We start from the raw sequence: 14265 nt of genomic DNA, 5'->3' as shown, positions 1-14265 counted from the left end.
GCTGCATGGATCTAGTTTTAATAAATATGTTGATGGATCCTTATGTCACATATGAAGTAATTGATTCATAGTTTTGCTTGTTCCTTATTCTTGAATCAATTTGTGGTGCGCCTAGGTTCCTATACTTGTGCTTTTAATTTTGCTTGAGTCTCTTCATTCTATAACATGTGTCCGTGATTGGACAACATTCATATTGCTTAGATTTTGCTTTTGAATCAATTGTTTTGTCTTAGAAAGTCGTGTGTAGTCCTTTATATGTTGAAACTTCCTAGACTAGCTTGTTTGACCTAATTTTTTGTTTTGTGTTCTTGAGTCCGAAATTTTTTGTGTATTTTCTTTTTAAATCTGAACCTTCCTATATGTGCTTTTGCTTTACATGTTTGAGTTCTTAATTTGCTATTAGTTCTAGCAAATTTCCTAGAGTTAGGTTTCTATTATGTCATATTAAAAGTTTTGTCAAATTAAATTGTTAAACACTTTCCTATTAGGTTTTCCTTGAGTCTTGTGTAGTGGCTGAAACTTTGTGCAATTCTTTTAGCCTTAAAACAGACCAAAACAGAGGTGTGTGTGTCTTATATGCATGAGAAAAACAAAGGAATGAGTGCTTAAAAAATTGACCTAAAAATAATACAAAATAGTGAAGCACTAGTTACAAATTGCATGTGAACACCTCTTGTTTTGTGTAAAATTTTGCTGTAATTTTTCTATATTGAAACCGAAACTTATAAATGATAAAAAGGCATTGAATCTCCTGAATATCAAAAGAAAAAAAAGTGAAAAATATTGTGCAAAAGAAATAGCAAGAAAATAGCAAAAGAAAAAGCCAAAGGAGTGAAAAATTGAGAAAACATTGCTCTCGGTTTTGGTATGGTTTTTGCATGTAAATCTTTGTGACCAGCCACATTTTTGAGTCTTATTTTGTTTTCTAATCTTAGCTTTTAATTTTGTAATCCATTCTAGTGCCTTTCCTAGGTTAATCTTTGTGTGCTAGCCTTCAAAATTTCCTTTAATTGTTGCTTGTCTTTTTGTGGAATTCTTTCTAGTCTTGTCTCATTTGTTTTCCACCAATTGGTGTAGCCATTCTAAATTGTTCATTTTCAGTTTTAGCACTAATATTCAGTCTTGAAGGTGGTTGAGTGCTTCTTGAAAGGTGTAGGAGGCCAAGGCAAAGGACATCCACTTGAAGGCTTTGGTGGTTGCTTAGGGAGTTTGTTCTCTCTTGGTGGCTAGGCTCTTGAAAACACCTAGAAGTGACTAACATCAAGGTTGCTTCTAAAGAGAGGAGTGGGACACCTTGTGAGGCTGCAGTTGGTGGCTGAATTGGAGCAACAAGAAACTAAACCATTTGTGAAGTTTGTGAAAAATTAGAACAAATTTTAGTGACGGAAATTTTTGACTCTAAAACTAGTTTCCTTGCAAAATCCGTGACTAAAATTTGCTTCTAATTAGTGGCTAATTTGTTTTTCTTAAAATTAGGTGCAGCCACTAATCTCATTTGAGTGTGAATTTACATTTCATTTGAGTGTGAATTTACATTTCATTTGGAGTGTGAATTTACATTTCATTTGAAGAAAGTTTGAATTTCATTTTCTTGTAAATTTTAATTTTCAAATTTTTGTACAAGGCCTTTTATTAAGGAGTGTCTTGGAGTGCCTTTGGTGAATTTACATTTCATTTGAGTGTGAATTTACATTTCATTTGGAGTGTGAATTTACATTTCATTTGAAGAAAGTTTGAATTTCATTTTCTTGTAAATTTTAATTTTCAAATTTTTGTACAAGGCCTTTTATTAAGGAGTGTCTTGGAGTGCCTTTGGTGTATCTCCATCTCTCCTTAAGAGTTCTTATAGTAAATTCACGTGTAGTACTTGTGAGAGGGTCCTTGAAGGTCTTTGGTGCCTTTCAAGCTCTCACCTAGGTTTAATTGTTTTACACACCTAGTTTAAGTTTTCTTGTCTTTAAGTTTTCAAGCAATTTATGTTTTAAGCAATTTATGTTTTCAGTCATTTAAGTTTTTAAGCAATTTAAGTTTTCTTGCTCTTTATGTTTTCAAGCAATATATAAATTGTACACATAGGCACTTGCTTGTTATTTTTCCTTTAAGAAAAGTTCTTTGTGAAAATTGTTTTGTGTAAGACAAAAGTACAAGGGGGTTTAGAGATTTTTACTTGAAGAGGCTTGGTTATTAAGTGGCTCTTTAGTAGCTCACCTTGTAACACCCTAATTTCCTTAAAAGGATATTTTTATTAGTAATGGCATTTTCGTAATTATTGATGGCATTTTCGTAATTTTATAAAGGTATTAGGGGCATTTGAGTAACTCGGAACGGGCTGTTCCGAAAGTGGAACGGGCCGTTCTGAGCATTTAAAATAAGCTAAAATTTTAGGTTGGGAACGGGCCCAGAACGGGCCGTTCCATTAAGGAGAACGGGCCGTTCCGGAGGGAGAACGGGCCGTTCTGCTGGGTTTGAGAACGGGCCGTTCTGGTTTCAGAACGGGCCGTTCTGCTTTTTGAGAACGGGCCGTTCCGATTTTGGAACGGGCCGTTCCAGTTGAGAAATTTGCCCACGTTTGAAGGATCCGGAACGGGCCGTTCCGAAATCAGTACGGCCGTTCCGGTTGCGCCAGGAGGCCTATAAATAGGGGCAGGGGGGGTGAAAATTTTTATACAGAGGAAGAAAGTGAAATTTTAGAGAGAGAAAGAGAAGAGAGAGAAAGAGAGAGAGAGAGAAAGAAAGAGAAAGAAAGAGAGAGAGAAAGGAAGAGGGAATCCAGAGGAGGAGGCTCTGCCAAGTTCCAACTCCGCCTATCCAGGTAAGGGGGGAGTGAGAACCTCGCTCAAGGGTGTGGGGATAATTGTTGGATAGTTGTTTGTCGGATTGGCCCCCAATCCTTTGTCGTTATTCTGTTTAATTTCTATTTACTCTACTTTGCTTTTTGTTGAAGGTGCCGTTGTTCTGTCTAAATTTCTATTTACTCTACTTTGCTTTTTGTTGAAGGTGCCGTTGTTCTGTCCGATTTTCTATTTATTCTACTTTGTTTTTGTTGAAAGTGTCGTTGTTCTGTCTGATTTTCTATTTACTCTACCTTTTTCTTTGTTGAAATAATAAATGAATATGAAATTAATGTTAATAATACATGAGTTTTAATATGAATAAGAATGCTCTCTGAATCTCTGTGAATACCTATGCGGACCTTATGAGGAGTATTGATGACATGACCATGTGAAATATGGACAAATGACATGAGACCTAAGAATTGACTATTGAGACAAACTATGATTATGAGACTATGACAAATGAGGACATGATGTACTAAATGAAATTCTGTAATAAGTTAAATGTTGAGTTCATGAAATAATGAATGTATGACATGCATCATATGCATATCTTATTCCAGGTGTGCCGCTAAGGCCGCATACCAGTGATGTAACCAGGTGTACCTTAGGGTCACCGACAGTTGATGCTAACAAGGTGTACCTTAGGGTCACCGACAGTTGATGCTAACAAGGTGTACCTTAGGGTCACCGACAGTTGATGATATGCTAACCAGGTGTACTTTAGGGTCACCGACAGTTGATGATATGCTAACCAGGTGTACCTTAGGGTCACCGACAGTTGTGCAGGTGTGCCTTAGGGTCACCAGTGATGATATGTGAAACTTCCTTATGGCGCCACATGCATGTATTTATGAGTTGAGTCCATGACATCATAAGCATGATAAATGAGTATATATATGTGATATTGACTATTTATGTATTGTTTACATGTGACTTATATATGTTGTGTGTGTGTGTGCTATCTAACCTTTATTCTTCACCTGAAACTGAGTGAGATGTTTCTCACTCCCTTGTTGTTTTTGTATATGTTTTAAATTATGTTGCAGATGATCAGCATCATGGGGATGTTGGTGATGAGGCTTAAAGGCTTCAGTGGGGCATGCTCTGATAGGATGTGACATCGGGCATAGCTAGGCTTGTTTTTGGGGTGTTATTGTTTTAAAAGCTTTAGTTTTCTCTTCTTATGTAATTTTGAACGTTCTTGAGGAAAGATCAAAATGTACATCTTTGTTATACTATTTTATTATATGATTTTAAAGTTATAAATTAATTCCTAACTAGGAGGCACTGCCACCTTTACTGGAGTTAATTTATATTTCCTTTATTTGTATATATATGATTTCTTGTTTTCCAATAAATTGTATTGAAAGTCTTAACCTCTTTTCTTTTATAATTTCTACACTGGAGTTATGATTTATGAGTTACGAATGTGAATCTTCTACCTTATAATATTGGAAACAATTATTTTATACATGAAAGATGTTATTAAACTATGAAAGATTTTAATTACCCAAAAAGAAGAAAAGAAATATTTTATTGTTACATTTGTTGTATATTAATAATGGGGTAGAGGGTGTCACACACCTCCCTCCAAAGTTCAATTTGTACTCTTAGACCTCCAAGTGCCAAGTCTAAGCACTTCAAAAAAATCTTATTTTCATAAAACTATTTTTGTGTGGAAAAATCTCTTGAATTAAAATGTCTCAAAATTCCTCCAATAGTGAAAGTGATGGCTCTCCAAAAAGTCTTTCTTACATCACTAAAGAGCTCAAATCACTTAAACTATGGAAAAAGCAAGAGTCCATTCAAAAAGAGAAGGAAAGAATTGAAAGAGAAGGACAACTTGCTTATTTAGAGGAAGAATTGAGAATTTTAAGGCAAGAGGAAGAAAAATTAAAAGAAGATATGAAGAAACATAGGAAAAAGAGTAGGAGCTCACATTCCCAATACACATCCCCTAATGAAAGCATGAATCAAGGGGATCACTACCAACATACTCCTAGAAGGACACCCAAGCCTAGGGAAGTCAAAGTTGACCTCCCACAATTTTTTGGAAAAGATGATGTGGAGGCATATTTAGATTGGGAAATGAAGGTTGAGCAACTCTTTGCTTGCCACAAGGTAAGTGAAGAAAGAAAAGTCTCTTTGGCTGCCCTTAGCTTCCAAGGGCATGCCATGTATTGGTGGACAGCCCTAGAAAGAGAGAGACGCCTCCACAATGATCCTCCAATTCAATATTGGAATGATCTCAAAAGTGCAATGAGAAGGAGGCACATTCCCACCTACTATGGGAGGGAGCTTATGAATAAACTCCAAAGGCTCCAACAAAGAGATATGTCTGTAGAACAGTACATGCAACAAATGGAGCTTTTAATGATGAGGGCTTGTATTAGGGAAGAGGAAGCTACTACTGTAGCTAGATTCTTAAGTGGTCTTAATTTAGAAATAAGAGACCAAGTGGAGCTACTACCCTACAGGGACCTAAATGACTTGGTCCAACTTTGTGTAAGGGTAGAACAACAAAGAATGAGGAAATCCTACAAAAATAGCTCCAACTCTTCATTTCTAAAGAAAGATTCCAAGAAGGAGGGAAAAACTTTTGAAAAGAAGAAAACTTTTGAACCCTCCAAGAATCTAGCCACAGAAAAAGAAAAAGGAAAAGGAAAGGACACTACACACACTAGTTCTAGGACTAGCGACATTAAGTGCTTTAAATGTTTAGGGAGAGGCCACATTGCCTCCCAATGCCCCACAAAGAAGGTCATGATCATGAGGGGGCATGACATTTATAGTAGCCAAGATGAGGCTACTACTTCCTCTAGTAATAGTGAGGAAGAAGCAAGTGATCAAGAGGAAGGTGTAGAGTCTACTTTTCCTTATGAAGGGGAGCTCTTAATGATTAGGAGACTCCTCAACAACCAACCTAGTGATACTCTATCACAAAGAGAGAACATTTTTCATACTAGATGCAAAGTTTCAAACAATGCATGTTCTCTCATTGTTGATAGTGGTTCATGGTGCAACTGTTGTAGCACTAGGCTGGTTGAGAAGTTGGGCTTAACTACTAGTTCCCATCCTAAGCCTTATCAACTCCATTGGATTAATGAGGATGGTGACTTAGCAGTTGACCAACAAGTAAAGGTCAAGCTTTCTATTGGGAATTATGAAGATGAAGTGCTATGTGATGTAGTACCAATGGAAGCTTGTCATATCTTATTAGGAAGGCCATGGCAATTTGATAAGAAAACCATGCATAATGGCCTTACTAACGAGATTACCTTTACTCATAGGGAAAAGAAATTTGTGCTTCATCCTCTTTCTCCTCAACAGGTGGCTGAGGATCAAGCACAAATGAAACTAAAAAGAGATAGTGAGAAAAGGTTTTAAAAAAAAAGAAGAAAAGAGTGAAAAAAAAAAGTCTGTGAAACATAAGGATAGAGAGGAATCTAGGGAAAAAGGAGTTCCCTCCCTAGAGGTTGTTGCTCAAGAAAATAATTCTTCAAAAAAAAAACCTCTTTATTCAACAACCCTCTTATATCCTTCTCTGTAAAGGAACTCTTTCTTGCACTGCCACATCTAGTGGGCATGAGACTTTACCTAAGGGGGTAAAAACACTTTTAAAAGAATTTGATGATCTATTTCCTCCCGAGGGTCCAATGGGCCTTCCTCCTTCTAGAGGAATAGAACATCAAATTGATTTGGTGCCTGGGGCTAGCCTACCTAATAGGCCTGCCTATAGGATCAACCCCCAAGAAACTAAAGAAATTGAGTCTCAGGTCCAAGAGTTGTTGGAGAAGGGCTGGGTTCGAAAGAGCTTAAGTCCTTGTGTTGTTCCAGTGTTGTTGGTTCCAAAGAAAGATGGCAAGTGGAGAATGTGTTGTGATAGTAGAGCCATCAACAACATCACTGTGAAGTATAGACACCCCATTCCTAGGCTTGATGACATGTTAGATGAGCTTCATGGAGCCATCATATTTTCTAAATTTGATCTTAAAAGCGGATACAATCAAATTAGAATCAAAGAAGGAGATGAATGGAAAACCGCTTTCAAGACCAAGTTTGGATTATATGAGTGGTTAGTGATGCCCTTTGGGCTCACCAATGCTCCTAGTACATTCATGCGTCTCATGAGTCATGTCCTTAGGGATTGTATAGGTAGATTTGTTGTAGTTTATTTTGATGACATCCTCATATATAGTAGAAGCCTAAGTGATCACATAGGACACTTAAGGCAAGTTTTTTATATTCTTAGGAAAAATCAACTTTTTGGAAATTTAGAAAAATGTACTTTTTGTGTAGATAGTGTTGTTTTCCTAGGGTTTATAATTAGTAAAAAAGGGGTTCATGTGGACCCCGAGAAAATCAAGGCCATCCAAGAATGGCCCACTCCTAAAAGTGTTGGAGATATTAGGAGCTTCCATGGTTTGGCAAGCTTCTATAGGAGGTTTGTTCCTAATTTCTCCACACTAGCCTCCCCATTAAATGATCTAGTCAAGAAGAATGTGGAATTTATATGGGGAGAGAAACAAGAAAATGCCTTCATAACCTTGAAGCATAAGCTTACCCATGCACCACTTCTAGCTCTACCAGATTTTTCAAAAACTTTTGAGTTAGAATGTGATGCCTCTGGAGTTGGCATAGGGGCGGTTTTGTTACAGGGTGGGCACCCTATTGCATATTTCAGTGAAAAACTCAAAGGTGTCTCCCTTAACTATCCTACCTATGACAAAGAGCTCTATGCTTTGGTTAGGGCCCTTCAAACTTGGGAACATTACCTTATTCCCAAAGAGTTTGTCATTCATAGTGATCATGAGTCACTTAAATATTTGAGGGGACAAGGCAAGCTAAACAAAAGGCATGCTAAGTGGGTAGAGTTCTTAGAACAATTCCCATATGTGATTAAATACAAGAAAGGGAAAAATAATGTTGTGGCTGATGCCCTTTCTAGGAGACACACTTTGTTAGTCTCCCTTGGATCTCAAATCTTGGGATTTAATCACATTAAGGAATTGTATACTAATGATCTCGAATTCAAAGAAAATTATACCCAATGCTTAGCAAAGCCTCAAGGAGGTTTCTATATTTCTGAGGGGTACTTGTATAAAGAGGGAAAAATTTGTATACCCCAAGGATCTATAAGAAAACTCCTTGTTCAAGAAAGTCATGAGGGTGGTCTCATGGGGCACTTTGGAGTTGAAAAGACTCTAAGTTTTCTAAAAGAAAAATTCTTTTGGCCTCATATGAGAAGGGATGTTGAGAGGTTTTGCTCTAGATGTATAGCTTGTTTACAAGCAAAGTCTAAAGTAATGCCTCATGGCATCTATACACCCTTGCCTGTTGCTAACTCTCCATGGGTTGATATCAGTATGGATTTTATTTTGGGCTTGCCCAAGACCTAGAGAGGCATGGATTCTATTTTTGTGGTAGTAGACAGATTTAGTAAAATGGCCCACTTTATACCCTGCCACAAAATAGATGATGCAAGCAACATAGCAAGACTCTTCTTCAAGGAAGTGGTTAGACTTCATGGTCTACCCAAAACTATTGTTTCAGATAGGGATACTAAGTTCCTTAGCCATTTCTGGAAAACTCTTTGGAGTAGGCTAGGAACTAAATTGCTTTTCTCTACTACTTGTCACCCACAAACTGATGGGCAAACAGAAGTAGTTAATAGATCCCTATCTACAATGTTAAGGGCAGTCCTTAAGGGTAATCATAAGTCTTGGGATGAGTACTTGCCCCACATTGAATTTGCTTATAACAGGGTAGTCCATAAGACTACCAAAATCTCACCTTTTGAGGTTGTATATGGTTTTAACCCTCTTACTCCTTTAGACCTAATACCCCTACCAGATTCTTCTCATTATTTTCGTAAAGAAGGGGTATCTAGGGCTAAATTTGTTAAAAAATTGCATGAGAAGGTTAAAACTCAGATACAACAACAAAATGAGAGAACTGCTTTAGATAGAAGCAAGGGAAAGAAAGCCCTCATTTTTGAGGAAGGGGATTGGGTTTGGCTTCACTTGAGAAAGGAAAGGTTTCCTTCTCAAAGAAAGTCAAAACTCAACCCAAGAGGAGATGGTCCCTTCCAAGTCCTCCAAAGAATTAATGATAATGCTTACAGGTTAGATCTTCCCAGTGATTATGGAGTAAGTAACACTTTTAATGTAAGTGATCTTATTCCCTTTGCAGGTTATGATGAGGAAGAAGAGCCTACAGATTTGAGGACAAATCCTTCTCAAGAAGGAGGGGATGATAGACCATGGGCCAAGGGCCCAGTGACCAGAGCTATGGCTAGGAGGATACAGGAAGAGCTGGATCTTGAGAAGACTAATGGGCTTGTTAGGCCCAAGGTAATCTTCACTTGGAATGCTCTATCATGAAGAGAAGGCCTTAGTTCTACTTGTTTATATTGTACAGTTCATGCATAGTCTTTTGTATAGGTTATTTTTGCCTTTGTATTGTGAGGCACTTTATTTGCTTTTTCCTAGTGATTGTATATTGTTTTTAAGGTAGGTTATTTGGAGAGTTTAACTCCATTTAACCTCCCTAGATGATACATTCATTTTATATTTTTTCAGTAGGGAAAAGGGGGTGACATTTAGCAATGCTTGAGATGTGACTAGAAATTGGGCCTGAGTTGGGCCTAGGCTAAATTTTTCATATTGGACTCATTTTGCTCCTAATTTTTCATAGATTTGATTTAGCTAGGTCTCATCATCATATGATGAACCTAACTAAACCAAATCAAGGTTTTTCAAATTAATTCAAGGAGCAAAATGTGTTCAAGGCCGCCTAGCTCTCTTAAGTCTCCTTGGCCGAAATTTCTAGTTGTTCTTCTTGAGTTTTGAAGCTTGCCTTGCAAGCTTCTAAACTCAAGTAAGGTAAGCTTACCTTACCATGGTTCTTAAGTGAACCATGGTCAAGGTTAGCTTCCCTTTCAAGCTTGCTAAACCGTAGGGAGTTAAGTAAACCTTACCATGGTTCCTAGTGAACCATGGTTATGGTTAGCTTCTCCTAGAAGCTACCTTTTCTCTATATATTTGTAAATACCTCCTTTGTAGTCACTTTTGACATTAATGAGAATTGAAATCAGATTTTCTCTCAACTCAAGAGTCCCTAAAACCGTAGAGAACCTTCACTCTAGGTTTTCCCTCAAAGTTTCTTCAAACTTTGTTTTGGTTCATCAAGCTTCTACCCCAAGCTTGAAGTAACCGAACCTCCTTCCAAGGCTTCTCCTCCATTGAAGACTTCTTCAAGGAGAATTCAAACTTATCATAAGGTCAACCTCAAGGCATTTCGGTCCTAAGCATGGAGGAGTTGAAGTTCATCAATCTTCTTCAACTTAGCTCCATCAAGTCCATGCAGGAGGCCTTGGCTGCTCTGTCCGAGGCGCAATTGAACGAGAAGAAGTTCGAGGCCGAGATTGTCTGCCGTGGCCGTCAGAATGATGATCTAATGCTGCAAGGGCAATGATTGGAGAATTCATTGAAGGCCGAGTCCGAGAGGTCTACTGCACTGGCTAGCGAGTTAGAGGCCGAGAAGAAATCTTATGGGGCGTATCGGGAGAGGGCTAGGCACAAGGTTCTCTCTCAGCATGAGGCCGGTTTCGCCCAGGCTGCGCGGCAGGCTAGACATTTTGGAAGCCTTCCTTCAAACTTCGAGTTTGATATGGCCATGGACTTCTATCGGGGGGAATATGTCAATCTGACCCAAATCCCCCCGAATGAGCAGCCGGACGTCAAAGCTCCTGTTCGCCGCCAGGCCGGGCCGAATGGCGAAGACCAAGTGCATGAGGAAATGGCCGAGCAGGAGGCGCCGACCCAAGGATATCCCGAAGCGCAGGCTTAGGGTTATTTTTAATTTTGTATGCATGGGCCGTTAGAGCCCTTTTTCAATGCAATTTGATTTTCGTCTGTGTTCTCAAACGAACGATGCAACAAATCAAACGCTGCCGACTATAGGTTAGTTTATACGAACGCCTCGTGTGGAAGACGTAAAATAAAGTCACATCCTTGGCCGAGAGACATCTCGGGAAGGAAGACTTGTAAAATAAAAGTCACACCTTGGTCGAGAGACATCTCGGGAGGGAAGACTTGTAGAATAAAGTCACATCCTTGGCCGAGAGACATCTCGGGAGGGAAGAGTTGTAGAATAAAGTCACATCCTTGGCCGAGAGACATCTCGGGAGGGAAGACTTGTAAAATAAAGTCACATCCTTGGCCGAGAGATATCTCGGGAGGGAAGACTTGTAGAATAGTCACATCCTTGGCCGAGAGACATCTCGGGAGGGAAGACTTGTAAAATAAAGTCACATCCTTGGCCGAGAGACATCTCGGGAGGGAAGACTTGTAACATTTTGCGGAAACGTAAAATTGAGTCAAAAAATAACTAAACTGTATTGTCATTGATGAATGGATGCCTCGTTAAAAACCTTGCCGGCCAAAACCTCTTTTCACAATTTTTTAAGAGGAGAAAAGACCGGTTCAAGGAAAAGAGTGCATCCTAAGACATTTACACATGTATATAAAGTGGAATCCTAGCTGTAATAAGTCTTCAAGTGGGTAGAATTCCATGTCCGAGGGATGATCTTGCCGGACAGTTCTTCTAATTTGTACGAGCCGTTATTGAGAGAGTGTCGGACTCTGAATGGGCCGTCCCAGTTTGCCGCTAGCTTCCCCTCAGTCGGACTGCGTCGTGCCGAGCCGGTTGACCTTCAAACAAGATCGCCTTCTTGGAAATTCCTTGGTCTCAACTTAGAGTTAAATCGCCGAGTCATTCGTTGTTTACATGCTTCAGCTATGACTTGGGATTTCTATCGAAGTTCCTCTACGACATCTAGTTCGGCTCGGATTGCGCCGTCGTTGGACTCCTCGTGGAAGTGTGTCCGTCGGAATGAAGGCTCGCCGACTTCGACTGGAATCATAGCGTCCGTGCCGTATGCCAATCGGAACGGAGTCTCTTTTGTGCATGATTGGGGTGTGCACCTGTACGCCCAAAGAACTTTAGGAAGCTCTTCGGCCCACGCTCCTTTGGCCATGCCAAGCCGTTTCTTCAACTCGGTGAGGACAACCTTGTTAGCGGCTTCGGCTTGGCCGTTGGACTGTGGGTGCTCGACGGATGTGAACTGGTGTTGGATGCCGAGGTTTTCGAGAAAGTTGTTGAATTTCTTATCTGTGAATTGAAGCCCATTGTCAGAGATGATTGCATATGGGATGCCGAACCGGGTGATGATGTTTTTCCATACGAATTTTTGGATATTGGCGGACGTTATAGTTGCTAGCGGTTCGGCTTCTATCCACTTGGTAAAATAATCCACAGCTACCACCAAGAATTTGCATTGGCCTTTGGTGAGTGGGAATGGGCCGAGAATGTCGATACCCCATAGAGCAAATGGCCAAGGGGCATTGACCGCATGAAGCTGCTCGGTCGAGGCGTGTATTAAGTTGCCGTGTTGCTGACATTGCTTGCATTTCTTCACGTACTCGGCACAGTCGGTCTTCAAGGTCGGCCAGTAGTAGCCGGCCCTCAGCACTTTAGCAGTTAGTGTTCTTGCACCTGAGTGTGATCCGCAGATTCCTTCATGAATTTCTCGTAAAACATAGTCGGCTTGCTGTTGGTCGATACATTTCAACAAGGGTGTGGAGAACCCTCGTCGATATAATTCTCCGGCCACCACAGAGTAACGTGCCGCTTGAGTTCGGATCTTCTTAGCTTCAATCGGATCGACCGGTTCGGAACCGTTAACAATGTAGTTTGTGATGTTGGTCATCCACGAACTTGAGGGTTCTTCGACCGGCATGCACTGTTGTGGAATACTAGATGTAGGTAGTTCCAAGTGGATGGTTGACCGGAGTTGGCCTGGCTTTCGACTGCTGGCCAGTCAGGCTAGCTGGTCGGCTCTTTCATTGTTACAACGCGGTGTGTGTCGGACTTGTACACCCTAAAACTGACCCTTCATCCCTTTGAACAGATGGTAATATTTTAACAGGTTCTCGTCCTTGACTTGAAAGTTATCATTGACCTGTTCGGCCACCACCTTCGAGTCGGTCCAGCACACGATTTGTGTGGCCCCCATCTCGGCAGCTAACCTCATGCCGGCAAGCAAGGCTTCATATTCTGCTTGATTGTTTGACGTTTTGAAGCCGAAGCGTAGTGATTGCTCGAGGGTAATACCGGATGGGCTTTCCAGGATTATGCCGGCACCACTTCCTTGTTGATTCGACGATCCGTCGACATGCATGGTCCAGGCATTATCTTCAAAATGGCCAAGTGGCGATAATTCGTTGATGAAATCGGCCAGACTTTGTGCTTTTATGGCCCCCCGAGGTTCGAAACGGATGTCAAATTCGGACAGCTCAATCGACCATGCCATCATTCGGCCAGCCAGTTTTGGCTTTCGTAGTACTTTGGCGATCGGGCAATCTGTTCGGACTACCACGGTGTGGCTCTGGAAGTACTGCTAAAGGTGCCTAGCCTCGTATATGAGTCCTAGCGCTATCTTCTCCAACAGTTGGTATCGGCGCTCCGCATCTTGAAGCACTTGGCTTATAAAGTAGATGGGTTGTTGTTGGCCGCCTTGTTCTTGTATCAGACCGACGCTTATGGCTTCACCAGAAACCGCCAAGTATAGGACTAGTTCTCGGCCGGGTATCGGCTTGGTCAGCACTGGTGGAGTACCGAGGCGCTTCTTGAAGAGTTGAAAAGATGTTTCACATTCATCCGTCCATTGAAACCGATTTGCCTTTTTCAAGAGACCAAGGATCGGCCTGGAAGTCTCGGCCATACATGGTAGGAAACGAGACAATGTTATCAGTCGGTCAGCCAACTTTTGGACCTCTTTCAAGTTCGATGGGCTTCTCATGTCGATAATAGCTTGACATTTGTTCGGGTTAGCCTCGATGCCCCGACTTGACAACATGAAACCTAGGAACTTGCCGCCTGAGATGCTGAATACACACTTATCAGGATTAAGTCTCATCTGGTGCCTCTGAAGTGCATGGAAGACTTCCGCTAGGTCTTTTACATGGGAAGGTGTGTCGGCCGATTTGACCATCATGTCGTCTACATAAACTTCCATGTTTTTCCCAATTTGACCGCCGAAAATCTTGTCCATAAGCCGTTGATATGTGGCCCCGGCATTTTTCAGGCCGGAAGGCATCACTTGGTAACAATAGTTGGCGGATTCCGTGATGAATGTCGTTTTGTCCTCGTCTCGGGGGTGCATACGGATTTGATTATAACCCGAGTACGCGTCGAGAAAGGTTAGGAACTTATGGCCAGCCGCTCCATCAACCAATCGGTCTATGTTAGGTAACGGGTAGGCGTCCTTGGGACATGCCTTGTTCAAGTCTGTGTAATCGGTGCACATTCGCCACTTGCCATTTGACTTCTTGACCATGACAACGTTGGCCAACCAGGTTGTGTA

At 40.8% G+C, this 14265-nt stretch overlaps 2 protein-coding genes across 2 annotated transcripts; one reads left to right on the top strand and one right to left on the bottom strand.

Annotated features, from left to right (window-relative positions):
* Positions 1 to 2787: 2787 nt before the first annotated feature.
* LOC145957386 (uncharacterized) lies at positions 2788 to 10688 on the top strand. Its single transcript, XM_083073636.1, has 3 exons — positions 2788 to 2812; positions 3884 to 5696; positions 10332 to 10688. Exons 2-3 carry the CDS (start codon positions 4536 to 4538, stop codon positions 10686 to 10688), a joined length of 1518 nt encoding a protein of 505 aa, XP_082929762.1. The 5' UTR covers positions 2788 to 2812; positions 3884 to 4535.
* Positions 10689 to 12780: 2092 nt separating this feature from the next.
* On the bottom strand, positions 12781 to 13212 carry LOC145957385 (uncharacterized). The gene has a single exon (XM_083073634.1). The coding sequence runs from the start codon at positions 13210 to 13212 to the stop codon at positions 12781 to 12783; it is 432 nt and encodes a 143-aa protein (XP_082929760.1).
* Positions 13213 to 14265: the final 1053 nt, after the last annotated feature.

This window comes from Cajanus cajan, chromosome 4 (genome assembly GCF_000230855.2).
Source record: "Cajanus cajan strain Asha chromosome 4, NIPB_CcT2T_4, whole genome shotgun sequence".
NCBI classification, from domain to species: Eukaryota; Viridiplantae; Streptophyta; class Magnoliopsida; order Fabales; family Fabaceae; genus Cajanus; species Cajanus cajan.
Note: the sequence above shows the minus strand (reverse complement) of the source record. Positions and strands in the feature narration are given on the sequence as shown.

Coding starts and splice junctions, on each gene's coding strand:
- LOC145957386 (XM_083073636.1), top strand. CDS start 4,536: ATGTCTCAAAATTCCTCCAATAGTGAAAGTGATGGCTCTCCAAAAAGT. Junction 5,697..10,331: donor CAAGTGATCAAGAGGAAGGT/GTAGAGTCTACT, acceptor AATTCATTGAAG/GCCGAGTCCGAGAGGTCTAC.
- LOC145957385 (XM_083073634.1), bottom strand. CDS start 13,212: ATGGCATGGTCGATTGAGCTGTCCGAATTTGACATCCGTTTCGAACCT.